Genomic DNA, 14,839 nt, shown 5'->3' with positions numbered 1-14,839 from the left:
CTTCTCCAGTAGAACATATTCATTTTGTAAATGATGTTTTTGCCATTTAGAGGAAAATAGACATCACATTTTTTATATTTTAAAACTGACAATTGCAAATCTCAAGGATTGTTTTGCAGCTGAAAGACTATGTCCACTTTTTATGTAAGAGCCATCTAGTATGTACGACACAATGTAAAATGTTGAAATGTTTGGTTTATTAATAGTTCGTACTTCACATTTTTTTTAAAAAAAAATACAATATTCAAAATACAGTATTTTTTCAACCTGAGCGGGAAGACCTTGGATATTCTTGGCTTGTGCTAAATTTAACCTAACTACATTTTTTTTTAACACTTACAGTATTAAAAAAACATTGATCTCTGCTCTGACAGGACTTGGAATGTATTAAAAGCATGTGGATTTAATACTGAGTTAAAAAAAAATACACATTATCTGACAGAATCATAGTTGCCCGTCAGTTTTTCTTTGTGGCCAAAGTAAACCTGAAACCCTGCTAAACGTCATCGGCCCCAGGACGGTGCTCCACCACCAGCTTACTCTTCCTTCTTGGAGCTTCTGCTGTGTTTTTGGTAGTAAAGCACAGTCAGCGTCACCCACAGGTTCAAAAAGGTCATGGTGATGAACCGCACTAGAACTGTGACAAACACAGACAATAAGAATCATTATAATATCCAGATATATATATATATACCTTGTATAAGTTGTAGTAACCATGGAAACGTATTAGTGTTGGGCCCTCAGTCATGTGTGATGCGGTGCGTCTTACCCTGCGCGTCTCCTGTTGACACTGTGGTGGTGTAGATCCGCGCTGAAACACAGAGGCAGCACACGTTAATGACTTCCTCATTATCCAGCAGAGTGCCTGATATTAAATTAATGAGGTGTGGAATTGCTCATTTTTTATTTTATTTTTTTTTACTTATGAGCTAAGTAAATAGGATGATTCATATTCATGAGCTGAAACATGACTGCACAACGTGCCACAGAGGGAAGGGACAAAATGGAACGGGTAAATCATTTCTAGAAATCATTCCGTTACATTTTTCTTTATCATCATAGGCCAAAGTTTACGTTTAAAAACTCAAATGTGAAGATGCTATAGTGAATGTTAATAGAACTGGTGTCTGTAGCCTTTTAGCAGCTATTGAACACAAATTACATTTACAGCTACACGTCACTTTGAAAAGGAAATAATTAAGAGAAACATATCACCAGCTTCCACATTTTAAAGTAATAGCTCATATGTCAAACTCAGTCAATTATAACGTGGGCAACGGTGATTAAACCACCAAACATGCCGATGTACGTAATTTAATGTCTGACACATTTAGCAATGCGATAATTACAACCAAATGCCTTATTATAACCATTATAAAACAGTGTTTTCATTATAGCCGTGTTTACAGGAAACCTTTTCAAAATGACGAAGAAAAAGATTGTGTTAAGAGGCTAAAATCTTCCTGACGACTGGCAGTACGCCTTTAAGACTAGAATCAATAACATGCCCTGTAATACATTTAAAAACTATAAGTCAGAGAATCTAAAGGTTAAATTGAATTAGTTTTCAGGATTAGTTTTTCATTTCGTGATGTGAATGTTTATGCATTTACTGGTGCTTTACAGCCTGATGCTTCCTTCAGTAACAAACCAGAGCTACATATAGGAGCATAAATGCTGAGAGTGAATATTAAACATCAGATATTCAAATAGTGCCTCTTAATGCTTCTGCGTTGGCTAAAAGCTTCATCATTTTGGTTTAGAGCTTGTTTCTGCTGCTCCATAGCAATCTGTTAATGTGGGCTTAAAGGATATTTACACTCGAATGACGACTTCTCCTGTTCCATTAGAATTAATCCTGAGCTCTCCAAAGGAACAAGATAAGTTACGTGTCACAGCCGCGGGAAAAAAAATGATGACTTTGCAGCATGAAGCAGGAAAAATGCTTTTTTTCCCTCAAAATAGCTTTAATCTTGGTAATCTGAAGATTGTGAACAAACTGCCGAGGTCTTCGGCTGCAGTGCACTCACCCATACACGTGTAGGTGGCCATTCCCCAGGTGAGGGCGCTGATCTGCCCGGCGTCCTTAGAGCGCCACAGACACTGCAGCTGGGCAAATTTACTGGCTGCACTGATGAGTGTGCACAGGCTCTGAGAAGAGAGTGGGAAGGAGGTTTCCGTGAGGTCGAAGGTCATAAACGCCCTCGGGGTTCTCTCCCCCTCCCTGTCTGAGAGTGGAGAAGAACCTATGCTTACAGTCTCTCTCAACAGCTAGTGCAAACTCGACTGCAGAGGAACCACAGTTTTATGCAAATAGGAGCGCACTAGATTTGAACCAGCAACCCTCTGGTGACAAGCACCATTCCTTTCCGCTTCTCCATGGGCTGCCGCAATATACATTATAATATACAGTATTGTGTTTGTTCCTTTAATCCAAACCGTTATTCTGAGGGAAACACATGAGGTAGTCATCGGACTACATTTTCTCTTTATCACTTTTATTATCCCCTCCTGGTGGGCCATGAAGGTACTACAGGTACCATTTTTTTCAGTTTGATAATGAAGTCTTGAATAACTAAAAATGTATTTGAATGATGGAGTAGTAAAACCAGGCAGAGATTAACTGAACACTCTAAACCAGGGGTGTCAAACATACGGCCTGGGTCCAGAGGGTCCATGTCAAATGCTCCAGATACCCGTGACTAAATGTTTGTGCCTTTAAAGATCCAGTGTGCTGTGTAAATAATAAATTTAGGCATGATATTGTTGAAATTACACTTATATTTCTCAAGAAATTTCATGTTTTGTAAAATTATCCTTCAGTAAATGTAAAACAAAGGAGAAAAAACAAAGGGGTTCTTGTTGTTCATAGGTTATTATTCTATTATTTTACTATTTTTACTGGTCCGGCCCCCTTGAGATCAAATTGTGCTGTATGTGGCCCCCGAACAAAAATGAGTTTGACACCCCTGCTCTAAACTGTGGAGGATAAAGTGGGAGTGGATGGAAGTGTGGCATGATTATCATGGACAGGAAGTGATTGAAGGCGTTCCAGGACTGAGAACATTTGATTATTATCGATGGTGGATCCTCCTCAGTCCTACACACTTGCCCTTTAGTCAGTTCATAAACTGTTATAAGTGGAGAAGCTGAAATGGGAACACTGTTGTGGGTAACTTTCCGCTTCTGATGTCCACCTCATTACTCCTGACTGACGACCTGTCTCTCCTCTGCTCACTCTCTGACATGCTGACTTCAGACCTGATGTGACACTGATTTATTTATACTATTATTTATTACCATGGCCAAATCTATGATCCACTTCTCCACAGTGAGGAGCCGCCAACCTGCGACAAACCTGAACGCATTATGTCAAGGCAACAAGGCGTGATGTGCGCGCCGCGTCTCGCTGAAGGCCGGCGGCGCAGCGAGCGCACATTAGGAGGTGAAAACAGTGCAGTGGAAGGATACACCAGGATGTAGATGAGGCTCTGCTTCAGGCTGCCGTTGTAGTGAAGAATGAGGAGCAGCAGGAAGACATCTGAGGACACAGAGCAGGTTACAACACATGCACCCACTCCACTAACATCTGCTTTTGAAGGCATCATAAATGTCTGATCAGGTCGTTATAGGTGTGAATAAATACAGATCAATACAATTCAAAGTGTTTGAGGTTCTACATGTGACTGTGGCGATATTATAGCATTGACTGTGAGCATGTTGTCAGTTTGACGCTCAGCGTCTCGCTAACAATGGTCAGAGTCTGCAAAGGGAAGGAAGTATGACAAAATATCAGCATCACAACAAAACACAGTGTACATGCATAGTGTGGTGTTTTTTTGAAGAAACCAGATAATATTCACATTTAAGAAGCTGAAAAATCATCGATCATCAAAATAGTTGAAGATTAATTCAATTCATAATCGATAAATTGATTAGTTGTCGCAGCCCTTACACATACGACAAGTTATTTTAATTTGTTTACCAACTTAACCAAAGATCATTTGTTGACTGAACAGAAGTCTTCCTAGTTTCAAATCTTAAGTATCAAACTCATTTGTCAAATGTCATCAAGGTTCTGGAAAGTGCTGGTGAAGCACGCGACACGGTGACTCACCTTGGGCGATGAGGATCGGGTACTCCAGGTACGTCGGTGGCGGGTAGTCATAGTACATCTGGTACGTTACAAAAACAATGAACCTGCAAAATAAACAGCGCAGTATCACAGGTTATTATGTTGCAATTATCACATCACACGTCACAATTCAGTAAGTTAATATGGATGAATTCATGTGTTCATAATTCAGCACGATCACACACACACACACACACCTTGTGTCAACATTTGACGATGGACTGGCCTGACGTCTGCAGCTGTCGTGGCTAAATATTTATCATGAGTGAATTGAAAATGTTTACTTTATAAACGTTCGGTCATTACCTGAATGATTTATTCAATGATCTAATTCACAATGTTTCATTTTAAAATGTTCATTAACAAATCTGTATCCCATCCAGGGCTGCAGCAACTCATCCTCCTCCTCGATCATTAATCGCTGACTCAATTAATCAGCAACTACTTTGATAATCAATAATTAAATGTGAATATGTTCAGGTTTCTTTGCTCCATATAACAAAGACATTTGAGAACACCATTATTTGAAAACTGGCCCAGACTACTAATCCACTGAGAAAATAATCGACAGATGACTCGATTGTGAAAATAATCCCACCTGCGATTGCAAAAACCCCGGTTTGTTTGTAACTAAAATGTACGTTTCAGTGATTTCTGTGTGTTTTCAGAACCACGTTATGGTCCCATGCCTGCTGAGTTGTGATGAAGATGAAAAGCCGCTGGAGGCACGTTCAAAAAGCAAATCATAAATATGGGAAAAGCTGAAGAAGCCTTGGAACAAACAAGGTTTGATGAGGTGAGGAGGATCTTCATTTGTCATTTATTCTATTCTCCTTGCTCATTATAACCAAACACTGGCAGTCCATCTTCAGGAAGTGGACTGAATGGAGGGAATTTTGAAAACATTTCACTTCTCATCTAAAAATTGTGACTGACTGGTGGAGAACTCCAGGTATTTAGCCCCTGAAGGCTAGATACCTGTCCAAAGTGTTTTCAAGTAAAAAATGCAGGGTCCAGTTTCAGGTTGTTAGTTTCACCGGAGTCAAGGTGTGAATAACATCTCGTCATTCACATTCAAGCCCAGTTTCCTACATTATCTCGCTGCTCCTGAAGATACAAGGACGTAGACGACAAGTGGCAGTATACTCGTTTCACTCCTTTGAGAGGCGTAGACAAATAGGATAAACACTATCCAACTCAAGAGGGTTTTTCTTCAGTAACCACTCAGGTTTTATTTTCATCTTGAGTTGCAATATAAAGCTGAACCTCTTTGCGAGACTCCACACTTGAGGATCCTGTTCCCCGAGCTGACGTGCAGCTGTGTTTGCCCACAGGCTGTTGATGTGAATGGATTTCTGAGAGCAGGCGAGGCGGTGGCTGGGAAAGTGATACGTGACGCGCTTGCCGCGATGATACACAATCAAAAAAATGAAATTCACAAGGCATTCTCACACGTCGGGACGACTCTCTGTCCTCAGAGCCTGGAGGGCAGCGTCAGTCATGTCCCTGTGTGACTTTAAGTGACAGAACAGAGATCTCTCTCACTGATGGGGATCATTACGTAGGCCATAAATCATATTAAGGTTTCTATCTGAACAAGGACATACCACAATAACAGAGCCACAGTCCATGAGCCGACAAGCAGCAGGAGCGAGGCGGGGACAAGCTCAGTGACAACGCGGCCGACAGCGAGTCGGATTTAAAAGCTGATTTTAGCCTCTTAACAAAAGGCTCACCGAATAAAATCACATCGAGAAAATCAGTGATTTCACATAACGGCACACAGGAGTTGTTGCTCCACTGCTGCTTCTATCAATAAGTGTTATTGTGGGACTTCAGTGTTTGAAGTCATTTCATGGATTTAAAAAGTGACCTACCAAATTCGGCAGCTCCTGTGTCCCTGCCCGTAAAAAAACTTTATCTGTGGACTTTGGTGCAGGAGAGAAAGTGGTTTATAAAGTCATACAAAACTTCAAAAGTGGAAGAACCATGTTTTCATGGCTGAATGAGCGCCTTCTCCTGCTGCTTCTCATCACTGGGAGCGTGTAGAGCGCAGTCAACTGCATGCAAGATGCTGACTAACAAAAAAAAAACAAAAACTCAACTCTCACTTTAATTTGGTGGCTCTGAGAGACATAAATCTCAGCAATCGGTGGAATAATTTCACACTTGAGATGTATTGATCCAATACAAACCAGGCTTTGGTGCTGTATGAAGCAATACAATAAGATTTACTGCACCTTTAAGATGTGTTCACGTGCCGTAAATGGACATTCTTCAAACTCATGACAAAGTTTTACACCAGAGATCCATTCGGGATGACAAGGGTGAATGTATGCATGATTTAAACATGGTTGTGTGCCAAACGTTGTAATTTAGCCGTATAAAACAGATGTCTTAGTGCCGCCTTTAAAGCGCGGCTGTCTCATCCAAGCATGGACAGTGGCAGCATGCAATCGCTCACCAGCACAGAGGAGACGTTTAGGGTGGTGCTGCTGCTGCCAGGCACCGAGGGCTGAGAGAGAGGACACTGAGAAATGAAACACAGTCACGCAGCAACAAATCATCCCAGCAAACAACGCAAGTTCATGGCGATCCTCCTGCAAAGCACACAGCACAGCAGCCTCACGCAGGTGCCGACTGACGACAGTTTTATTCTCGTCCTCACAAACAAAGTCTTCAGCTGTGCTAATAACACACTGTTGTGTTAGTGTTACGCCTTTTCTTTCCATTCCATTAGGCGGCAGCTTTTGAGGCGAGGACACGGCCTCATTGTGGAATGAAAGGGAAGAATGTGCAGTGTTGCACATGCAGTATTATCCTCAAGCAAACACGGGGAGAAGTGGATCAAATGAGGATTGATATTATTTTACTCCAATGACTCAGATTTCAGGGCCACACAGTGGTGTAGTGGTTAGCACTCTCGCCTTGCAGCGATAAGACCCGGGTTCGAGCCCCGGTTGGAACAAGGGCCTTTCTGCATGGAGTTTGCATGTTCTCCCCGTGTGTGCGTGGCTTCCTCCCACAGTCCAAAAACATGCAATGTGGGGATTAGGTGAATTGGACACTCTAAATTGACCGTAGGAGTGAATGTGAGAGTGAATGGTTGTTTGTCTCTAGTTGTGTGTGGCCCTGCGATGGATTGGCGAACTGTCCAGGGTGTACCCCGCCTATCGCCCGATGTAGCTGAGATTGGCACAGCACCCCCCGCGACCCTCTGGTGGAGGATAAAGCGGTTAGATGATGACTGACTGACTGACTCAGATTTCAGCTGCATTTACCGCAACGTCTTTGCGATCCAGTAACAGTTACTATCAACTATTATCAGCAGGTGAAAACTGCATCTTACTGACTGATGGGATGAAGTCATTTAGAGGTAGAAACAATAGTGATAAGGTCAAAAGGCAGAGCTGCAGATACTTGTTGCACATGAACAATTGCATTGTACTGGTTGTATTGGCACTTTACACAGTTTTGGTTGTTTTTTTTTCCAATAATTATTACAAGTTTTCTGATTTTTCAGTTTCTTAAATGTGGTTTCTTTACTCCATGTAACAAAGAAATCATAAAAAGCATCATCATTTCCAGGTTTGGTAAACACTGGCATTTTACAGACCACAAGAAAACCTTGATAAATTATGAAAATAATCTTTAGCACCTTTATGCGACATTATACATTTAATTATCATAAATGTGTTTTATTTTATTTTATTGTCAACTGTCTCATTCCACATCCTAATGACCCAGATTGTGACCCGACTGGACACTCATTATGACCCCAGGTCATTTGAGTTGAGTATGAGCGCGCTGCACAACCTGTGTGACATATAACCCTCATGAATGAAAGTGAATCATTTTGACCTGGAATCAACCAACGAGGTCATCACATTTTAGAATGTAGTAAAAAAAGAAAGTAGAAGAAGAAGAAGAAGTAGGATTAGAATCATGTTGTCTCATTTGTTAGTCACACACATTGATCACACCACAGGACTTATCAGTTGAGGCCAATCAATCACATTTTTTCCATTATGGTTATTCATTGGTAACACATGAATGATCAACAATATAAATAAACAATAGTATATGTTGGACTGCAGATCTGTGTGAGGGCCTAGAGTGTTCTGTTGGATTTGCTCTCCACAAACAAAACAGGAAGAAATGAGCAGAAGTCATTTACGGCACGAGGAACATTACACACACAATGACAGAGTGACAGAGTGACAGGGTGAGTCTCGTACCCGGTGAGCTCCAGCAGCAGACTGTTGAGACTGACTCCACGCGATGTCTTGGCTCGCATCAGCACGAACATCTGCGGGAATTTGAGAACCATACACACGAAGAGCGTGCTCACATTGGCCGCGTGCAACAACGTGTCCTGCTGCATCTTCTGCACGCGGTCACTGACTGACACTGATTCAACTATGAAGAGAAGAGTAACACAACTTCACTAACTTCACTAGCATCCGGATGCTGCTGCTTCTACTGATGCAACGTCACCGGTGTCAAGGTAACAAGGTTTACAAGCTAACTTCCGTTTTACACCTTCAAAGTAAAAGCAGGGGCAACTTCACGATGAAACCTTAACATCTTTTAAATTTTAATGTGAACTGAAGGCTACATATTTTCTCAAACATACCTAGGGATATTCAGCTGCAACACCCAACATACAATACTCCTTCGTACAAAAGGGATAGACGGTATTTCTGACACATGTATTTAAAATGCAAATTCAAAGTTGTTATTGCTATGCCTATTTTTTAAATTTATTTTTGGCTTTTCTTTTGGCTTCTCCCTCTCCAGGCGTCGACACAGTGATTATCCACATGTTGACACAACCCTCCCATTTATCCGGGTTTGGCTGTGGCCCCGTAAGGCTGGGGTCAATTAACAATGATCAATGGGGATTGGGTACCTTGCCCAAAGGTACCCAATCTTGACCTGACGGGTAGTTAAACCAGTAATCCCTCCACCCAATTCCCTTCCATGTTATTCCCTGTTATCGCTGTGCTATTATTACATTGTGTCATTTTGTTTCATGCACAGGAGTTTTATACCTCAACAGCAACACAGGAGATTAATAATCCCATACTCCATCACTTACACTTACACCACTTGAGGGGAAGTATTTTTAGTGAGAGGAACTTATTCATGCCTTAATAATTTAAACAGAATTTAGACTACTGGCAATTAAGCAATTATTGTCATTTATTTTGAAGGGATGTTTGTTAAAAGAGTCTAAAATGTGTGTAGTCTAGAGCCATTTTCCTGACAAAACATTTCCCAGAGTTCATGTCACAAAATAAAGTATGTTGGGTAGTTTGTATAAAATTTGATTAGATAAAATAATCTTTTATTAGTCCCCCTATGGGGAAATTGACTGGAGTTCAAAAAAATCCACAGTGACTTGCCAAGAGGTGGCACAGATAGACTTTTATTTTGAAGACAAACTTCTTAGATTTCCTTTATAGTTTCCTGTCAACTGGCGTCCTTTCCCGCTTCCGCATACCTCAACTGAAATCTGATTGGCTTGTGTTTGAAATCTCGTTGTTTGAAGTTAAATCTTGAAGAGAAAGCCCAACTCTCATCCTGGAATTATTTCAGATTGAACCTTAAAAATGAAACATGACACACAGACTTGAACATGGAAAAAAACAACAACTTTATTCTAATGATATGATGATTTGTATTGTAACAACATCTTTTCAGATTCACTGTACATCAACATTTCTATTCAGTTTAGACACGGGGCAGTGATTAATGTCATGTGATTACATGATGACATCGTTTTTGGTTTTCTGAGGCAGCTACAACATCACCAAACCTGAGGCTCATGCTGTCAGTCCCATGAAATCACACAGAACCGTTGCTTCAGGTTCATAAAAAAAGAAACCCATAATAATAACATCACTAAACAGGATTCCCATATATTTTTCCATGGATCTACATCCACTTACATGTGTTTACATCCAAATGTGATCAGGCGTCTTGTTATATCATGAAGTGTCTGTGATGTAGCAAAGAAGATGTGAATGTCATCTGCTGATGACTCCACTTCTCACCTGTCTCTCTCTATTTGCTTTATGAAATACTTCAGGAAATTAAGCTTTGTACCACCGTACAGGGTTGTTAGCCAGTAAATGAGTCTATATTCTTATGCAAAGATGAGAAAATATGAATTACCATTAAAGAAACATATAAAACCTGCATAAACATCTAAAGCCACTGAGTTACGGTGAGTGTCTTGGCAAAAATAGACGATTTTTAGAAGCCTAATATACAAATGTCTGCACGTGAAGCAATTAACTATCTCCAGGCCTTTTCCTCTTAGCACGGCATCAGCTCTGCATCCTTTTTGCTCTTGTAATGGCCTCCAGACCAGAGTAACAGCCTGTCCAGTCTGACCAGTTCACTCCCCAGTGGAGTGGACAGTCTGCTGCCAAACATCTGGTTGGTGGTGTTGGGGACACGGTCAGAGAACAGCGGGACATAGCTGGGCAGAGGCTCCTCTGTCTTCAGCTGTCCCTGTGACACGGCGGGGGAAACATCACAGTCAGTGTTTGCTGGGGACATTTATCAGAGTTGCAGGCGATTAAAGCTGATGATAAAATGATCAAATCAATGAGGCGTTTTAAGTGCGTTTACTCGACCATTGCTGGGAATAATAATTAAGATAAATGCTGCAGCATCACACTTACTGCAGGTATTTAAAAATTATTACACTGGTTATTTTTTGTGCTGAACGTCCCAGTCTTACTATTAGAACAAATACTTTTTTTTATGGTTTCCAGCCTGCGTCCAGAGCTGTCCCAAGACAGAAGTGAACAAGAGTAAATAACAAATGAGACAGTGTTGAATTATTTAATTTCTTCCCCCTCTCCTCCTCATCCTCCTTCTTCTTTATTGACACACAAGGGCTTTATATACTACAAGTGATGAGCTACTTGGCAATTATTTTATTTCATTGATGAGGGTTATAAATAACACAGATTATACAGATGTACCTGGTACCAGGTACCAGGTACTTTTTTTAGTATGTGTTCTGGCAAGTGGCTGAGTAGGTACTCTGCGTGGCGTCGTCAGACTGCCGGCCACTGATTGGATCACAGGAGGAGACGTCCCACAAGAATCAAGCCGAACCTCGCCGAACTTTAGATCAGTTAAAAAGACTTAACAATCCTAAAAATGTGTGTTAATCTCCAACAACTACCAGGGAAATGTCTAAAATCTCAATATTTAACAAATAAAAAAAAAGACTTATCACCTCCGCCCATGTTGAGGTACTTTTTTTGTAGTGAATCACAACCCTTAGAACACAGCCTACTTTGCTGTGTTCTCTGCTGTGGCTCTTTAAGATTAGATAAGATAGAACATACAAATATCATAGTGAATACTTGACCACATACAGTACATGCGCCTGGTCATTTTCTTTAATTATGGCTTTAATGGAGAGGTATGAATCACAGGGTTAAAGATTGAGGAGGCACAAGCCTTTATGGAGCCTTTAGCTACATTTGATTTGAATTTAAAAGCCATCTTTCATTCATACCTGAGCACCTCCGAGAGTCAGAGCGCCAGAGTTTGTATAGTGTGTGAGGTAAGGACAACACTGATCCTGTTTATGCACCACAGTAGATTCACTAATGTATAGAAACACTAGGTGTATGGACACAGTTCCCACTTAAAATAGGTTTATTTTAGACATGTGTTTGACTCATTGACAACTTCATCCTCCACATTAGATGGAATTTAACAGAAAATTATCCCATAGGAATAACAAACAGTATTATATATTGTTAGCATTATTATTATTATTTTTTTTCCCTTTTGACTGGATTCTTTGTCCATTGTTGTTGTTATTTATTTATTTATTTGTTGACTTTTGGACCGTGAGTGTATATATATTTCTCAAAGTTTTATATTTATGTTTTTCTTGCAGAAATAACTATTGCAATATAAGACATTTTTATATACATTAACAATGTATAATGTTCTTACCATCTCATCATAATTCTTGAGAAAGTTCCAGTTCTTCTCCCTGTGGAACATAATAAATGATTTGAATCACCACCATTTCATTCTATAAGGATACAGACGTTCCCTCACCATTCCCGGATGCCTCTCCTCTCACTCCAGACAAGCTCTTTCCACAGTTGGTCCTGTTTAACGTTATCACTCTTGCCTGGACTCTGCTCCACAGACACCGCGTCTCTGGTCCTCCTCTTGTCCGTAGATGACTGGACAGTTATCAGCCTGGTTCCGTTGGATCGCCCCGGTAAACGGTAACCTGCGGAGGAAGCACGTCTGACGTAGTTCAAGTCCATTGTGTCGGTGAAAAGCAGCGGCCGAAGTGAACGGAAACACGCTCCTCACTGTGGTTTTAAAGGTTTGTGCGTCAGTGAGCGGGTTAACAATCACTGCGTTGTGTTTGCGTCGCCATGGAAACGGTTTTCAGGCAATTATGGTTTACAATGTCTTCGCCTCAGTACTTTCACAATACACCGTGTAAACAGAGCAGTCACGGGGAGAAAGTCTGTCTCTGTGGGGCCTGAATCTGATTTTGGTAGACCCCTCCCCCTCAGAGTAGCTGGTGCTTGACTATTACTGATAAAAATCTGATAAAATACTGATAAAAATATTAATTGCATTAAAGTTGTGTCACCAAACCAGTTTTTTTTTTTAACCACAGAGGGTTAGGTAGATAGATAGATAGATAGTTAAACTGCTTTTCACTTAAATTCAAAGTTAAAAAAATGTGCAGAGGAATTAAACATTTGCATAGAAAATAAATATATAACTGTGTTAAGTTGGGCCACACGGTGGTGTAGTGGTTAGCACTCTCGCCTTGCAGCGAGAAGACCCGGGTTCGAGCCCCGGTTGGAACAAGGGCCTTTCTGCATGGAGTTTGCATGTTCTCCCCGTGTGTGCGTGGGTTCTCTCCGGGTTCTCCGGCTTCCTCCCACAGTCCAAAAACATGCAATGTGGGGATTAGGTAAATTGGACACTCTAAATTGACCATAGGAGTGAGTGTGAGAGTGAATGGTTGTTTGTCTCTAGGTGTGTGTGGCCCTGCGATGGACTGGCGAACTGTCCAGGGTGTACCCCGCCTATCGCCCGATGTAGCTGAGATTGGCACAGCACCCCCCGCGACCCTCTGGTGGAGGATAAAGCGGTTAGATGATGACTGACTGACTGACTGTGTTAAGTTAACCCGTGCTAAACATCTATACAAAAATTATATCAAAAAATAGAAAGTGAATACACATATATAACATAGGCCTTGTTTAGACTTCAGATTTTTAAGCATATCCAGATTGTAGCTTGATTTTTTTTGGCAGTCTGAACAACTAACATAAAACATGAGATCAGATTCTTCCAAAGCTGATTGAAACCACATACTGAGGTGTGTTTGAATGCCATTCGGATGATCGGATGTTTATGGAATTTATGCTCAGATAGTGTCTTGGAAGAAAGTTTGCGCTGCTGCTCCACATAACTCATTTGGGACAGATTTATGTCGCTCCATTTTGTTTATTTTGTTTAGATTACCGGTCTTCCCAGGGCGTGGCCTGTAGCTATTAGCACATACAAATCCAAGTGGAAGACTAGACTAGACAATGTCAGTATAAGGACATATGCAGATCAAATCTGATCATTTGCAATATGACGTGATCAGTTGGTCAGGAAGATTCTGATCGGATATGTTTATAAATCCAATTTGGGCTATGTGTGGTGATGCTGAATTAAACAAGTAAACCTTCAGTATAATAAGCCCTAGAAAGTTATGATTACCCAGTTATTTTGAAAGACCAATATTCAATCAATGTTTTACAAGTGTATAAGTATGTACACATTAAAATATTACTTTTATAAATAACTTTCTACTTGCAACCTATCTGCAACCCGGGATAAGTTTAAGTTTAATATAAGTTTATTACATCATTAACACTGAAACTAGAAAGACCATGTTGCCCATTCATACATTATTTACATATAATTTCAATAAACAAAGTACAATCCGAACATTTAAAAGATATGTAATGTGAATACAGGTAAACACAGACAGTAAACACGAGGAAACAAACTGTGAATTCTAACAAGTGAGAAAATAAATAAAAAATCCTGTTATTACACTTTTTTAGATATTTCGAGGGCATTTTTCCAGCTGATTTCCCGCCCTGTTTGACACGTACACACATCCTGCCCTGTAGAACCATAGAGACAAGGGTGACAGATGCTGTGGAAGGAATAAATAGTCGTGACTGCTGGGATCAGACCTAAACATGACGCAGTGACTCTGGTGTCAGCCAGCAAAGAGCAAAGGTCTCACTGTGAGCGCTGCTGCAGGGTCTGCAGCTTTAATAAACACTGACATGATGAATCTGTGTTTGCCGCCCTTTCCGAATGACATCCAATGCATTCCCATACTGCCTCAGAAAAATGACCGTGGAAGCATAGATACGGACATAAACACTTGGACCGTGGTAGTAAGTGATGAGTGCCTCCCTTTACTGTACTGTACTTATTTGGGTGTGTAGAAGTACCAGTAAAATGTCTCTCGGATGAATCCACTGCAACAATAAATGTGTCTGTGACCTCCAATATTATTATTTTGGAACATTTAAAATAAGACCCAGTCACAAAATGTTATAGGCATCATAAAAATTATATGAGCAGCAAATGTCACATCCTTATTTTGTCTGACAA

General features: G+C 40.6%; 2 protein-coding genes across 2 annotated transcripts; both read right to left on the bottom strand.

The window, feature by feature from the left end:
- Positions 1–230: 230 nt before the first annotated feature.
- Positions 231–8,643, bottom strand: slc66a3 (solute carrier family 66 member 3). Its single transcript, XM_044047086.1, has 7 exons — positions 8,374–8,643; positions 4,118–4,200; positions 3,472–3,541; positions 3,301–3,358; positions 2,031–2,151; positions 770–811; positions 231–637 (listed from the first exon to the last, which is right to left on the bottom strand). The coding sequence occupies exons 1-7, from the start codon at positions 8,517–8,519 to the stop codon at positions 537–539; spliced, it is 621 nt and encodes a 206-aa protein (XP_043903021.1). The 5' UTR covers positions 8,520–8,643; the 3' UTR covers positions 231–536.
- A 1,127-nt stretch (positions 8,644–9,770) lies between these two features.
- On the bottom strand, positions 9,771–12,666 carry lg16h2orf50 (linkage group 16 C2orf50 homolog). The gene is made up of 3 exons (XM_044047087.1): positions 12,239–12,666; positions 12,131–12,170; positions 9,771–10,657 (listed from the first exon to the last, which is right to left on the bottom strand). The coding sequence occupies exons 1-3, from the start codon at positions 12,454–12,456 to the stop codon at positions 10,460–10,462; spliced, it is 456 nt and encodes a 151-aa protein (XP_043903022.1). The 5' UTR covers positions 12,457–12,666; the 3' UTR covers positions 9,771–10,459.
- Positions 12,667–14,839: the final 2,173 nt, after the last annotated feature.

Source organism: Solea senegalensis, linkage group LG16, assembly GCF_019176455.1.
Source record: "Solea senegalensis isolate Sse05_10M linkage group LG16, IFAPA_SoseM_1, whole genome shotgun sequence".
Taxonomy (NCBI): domain Eukaryota; kingdom Metazoa; phylum Chordata; class Actinopteri; order Pleuronectiformes; family Soleidae; genus Solea; species Solea senegalensis.
The sequence above is the reverse complement of the archived record's forward strand: the minus strand, read 5'-3'. Positions and strand labels throughout refer to the sequence as shown.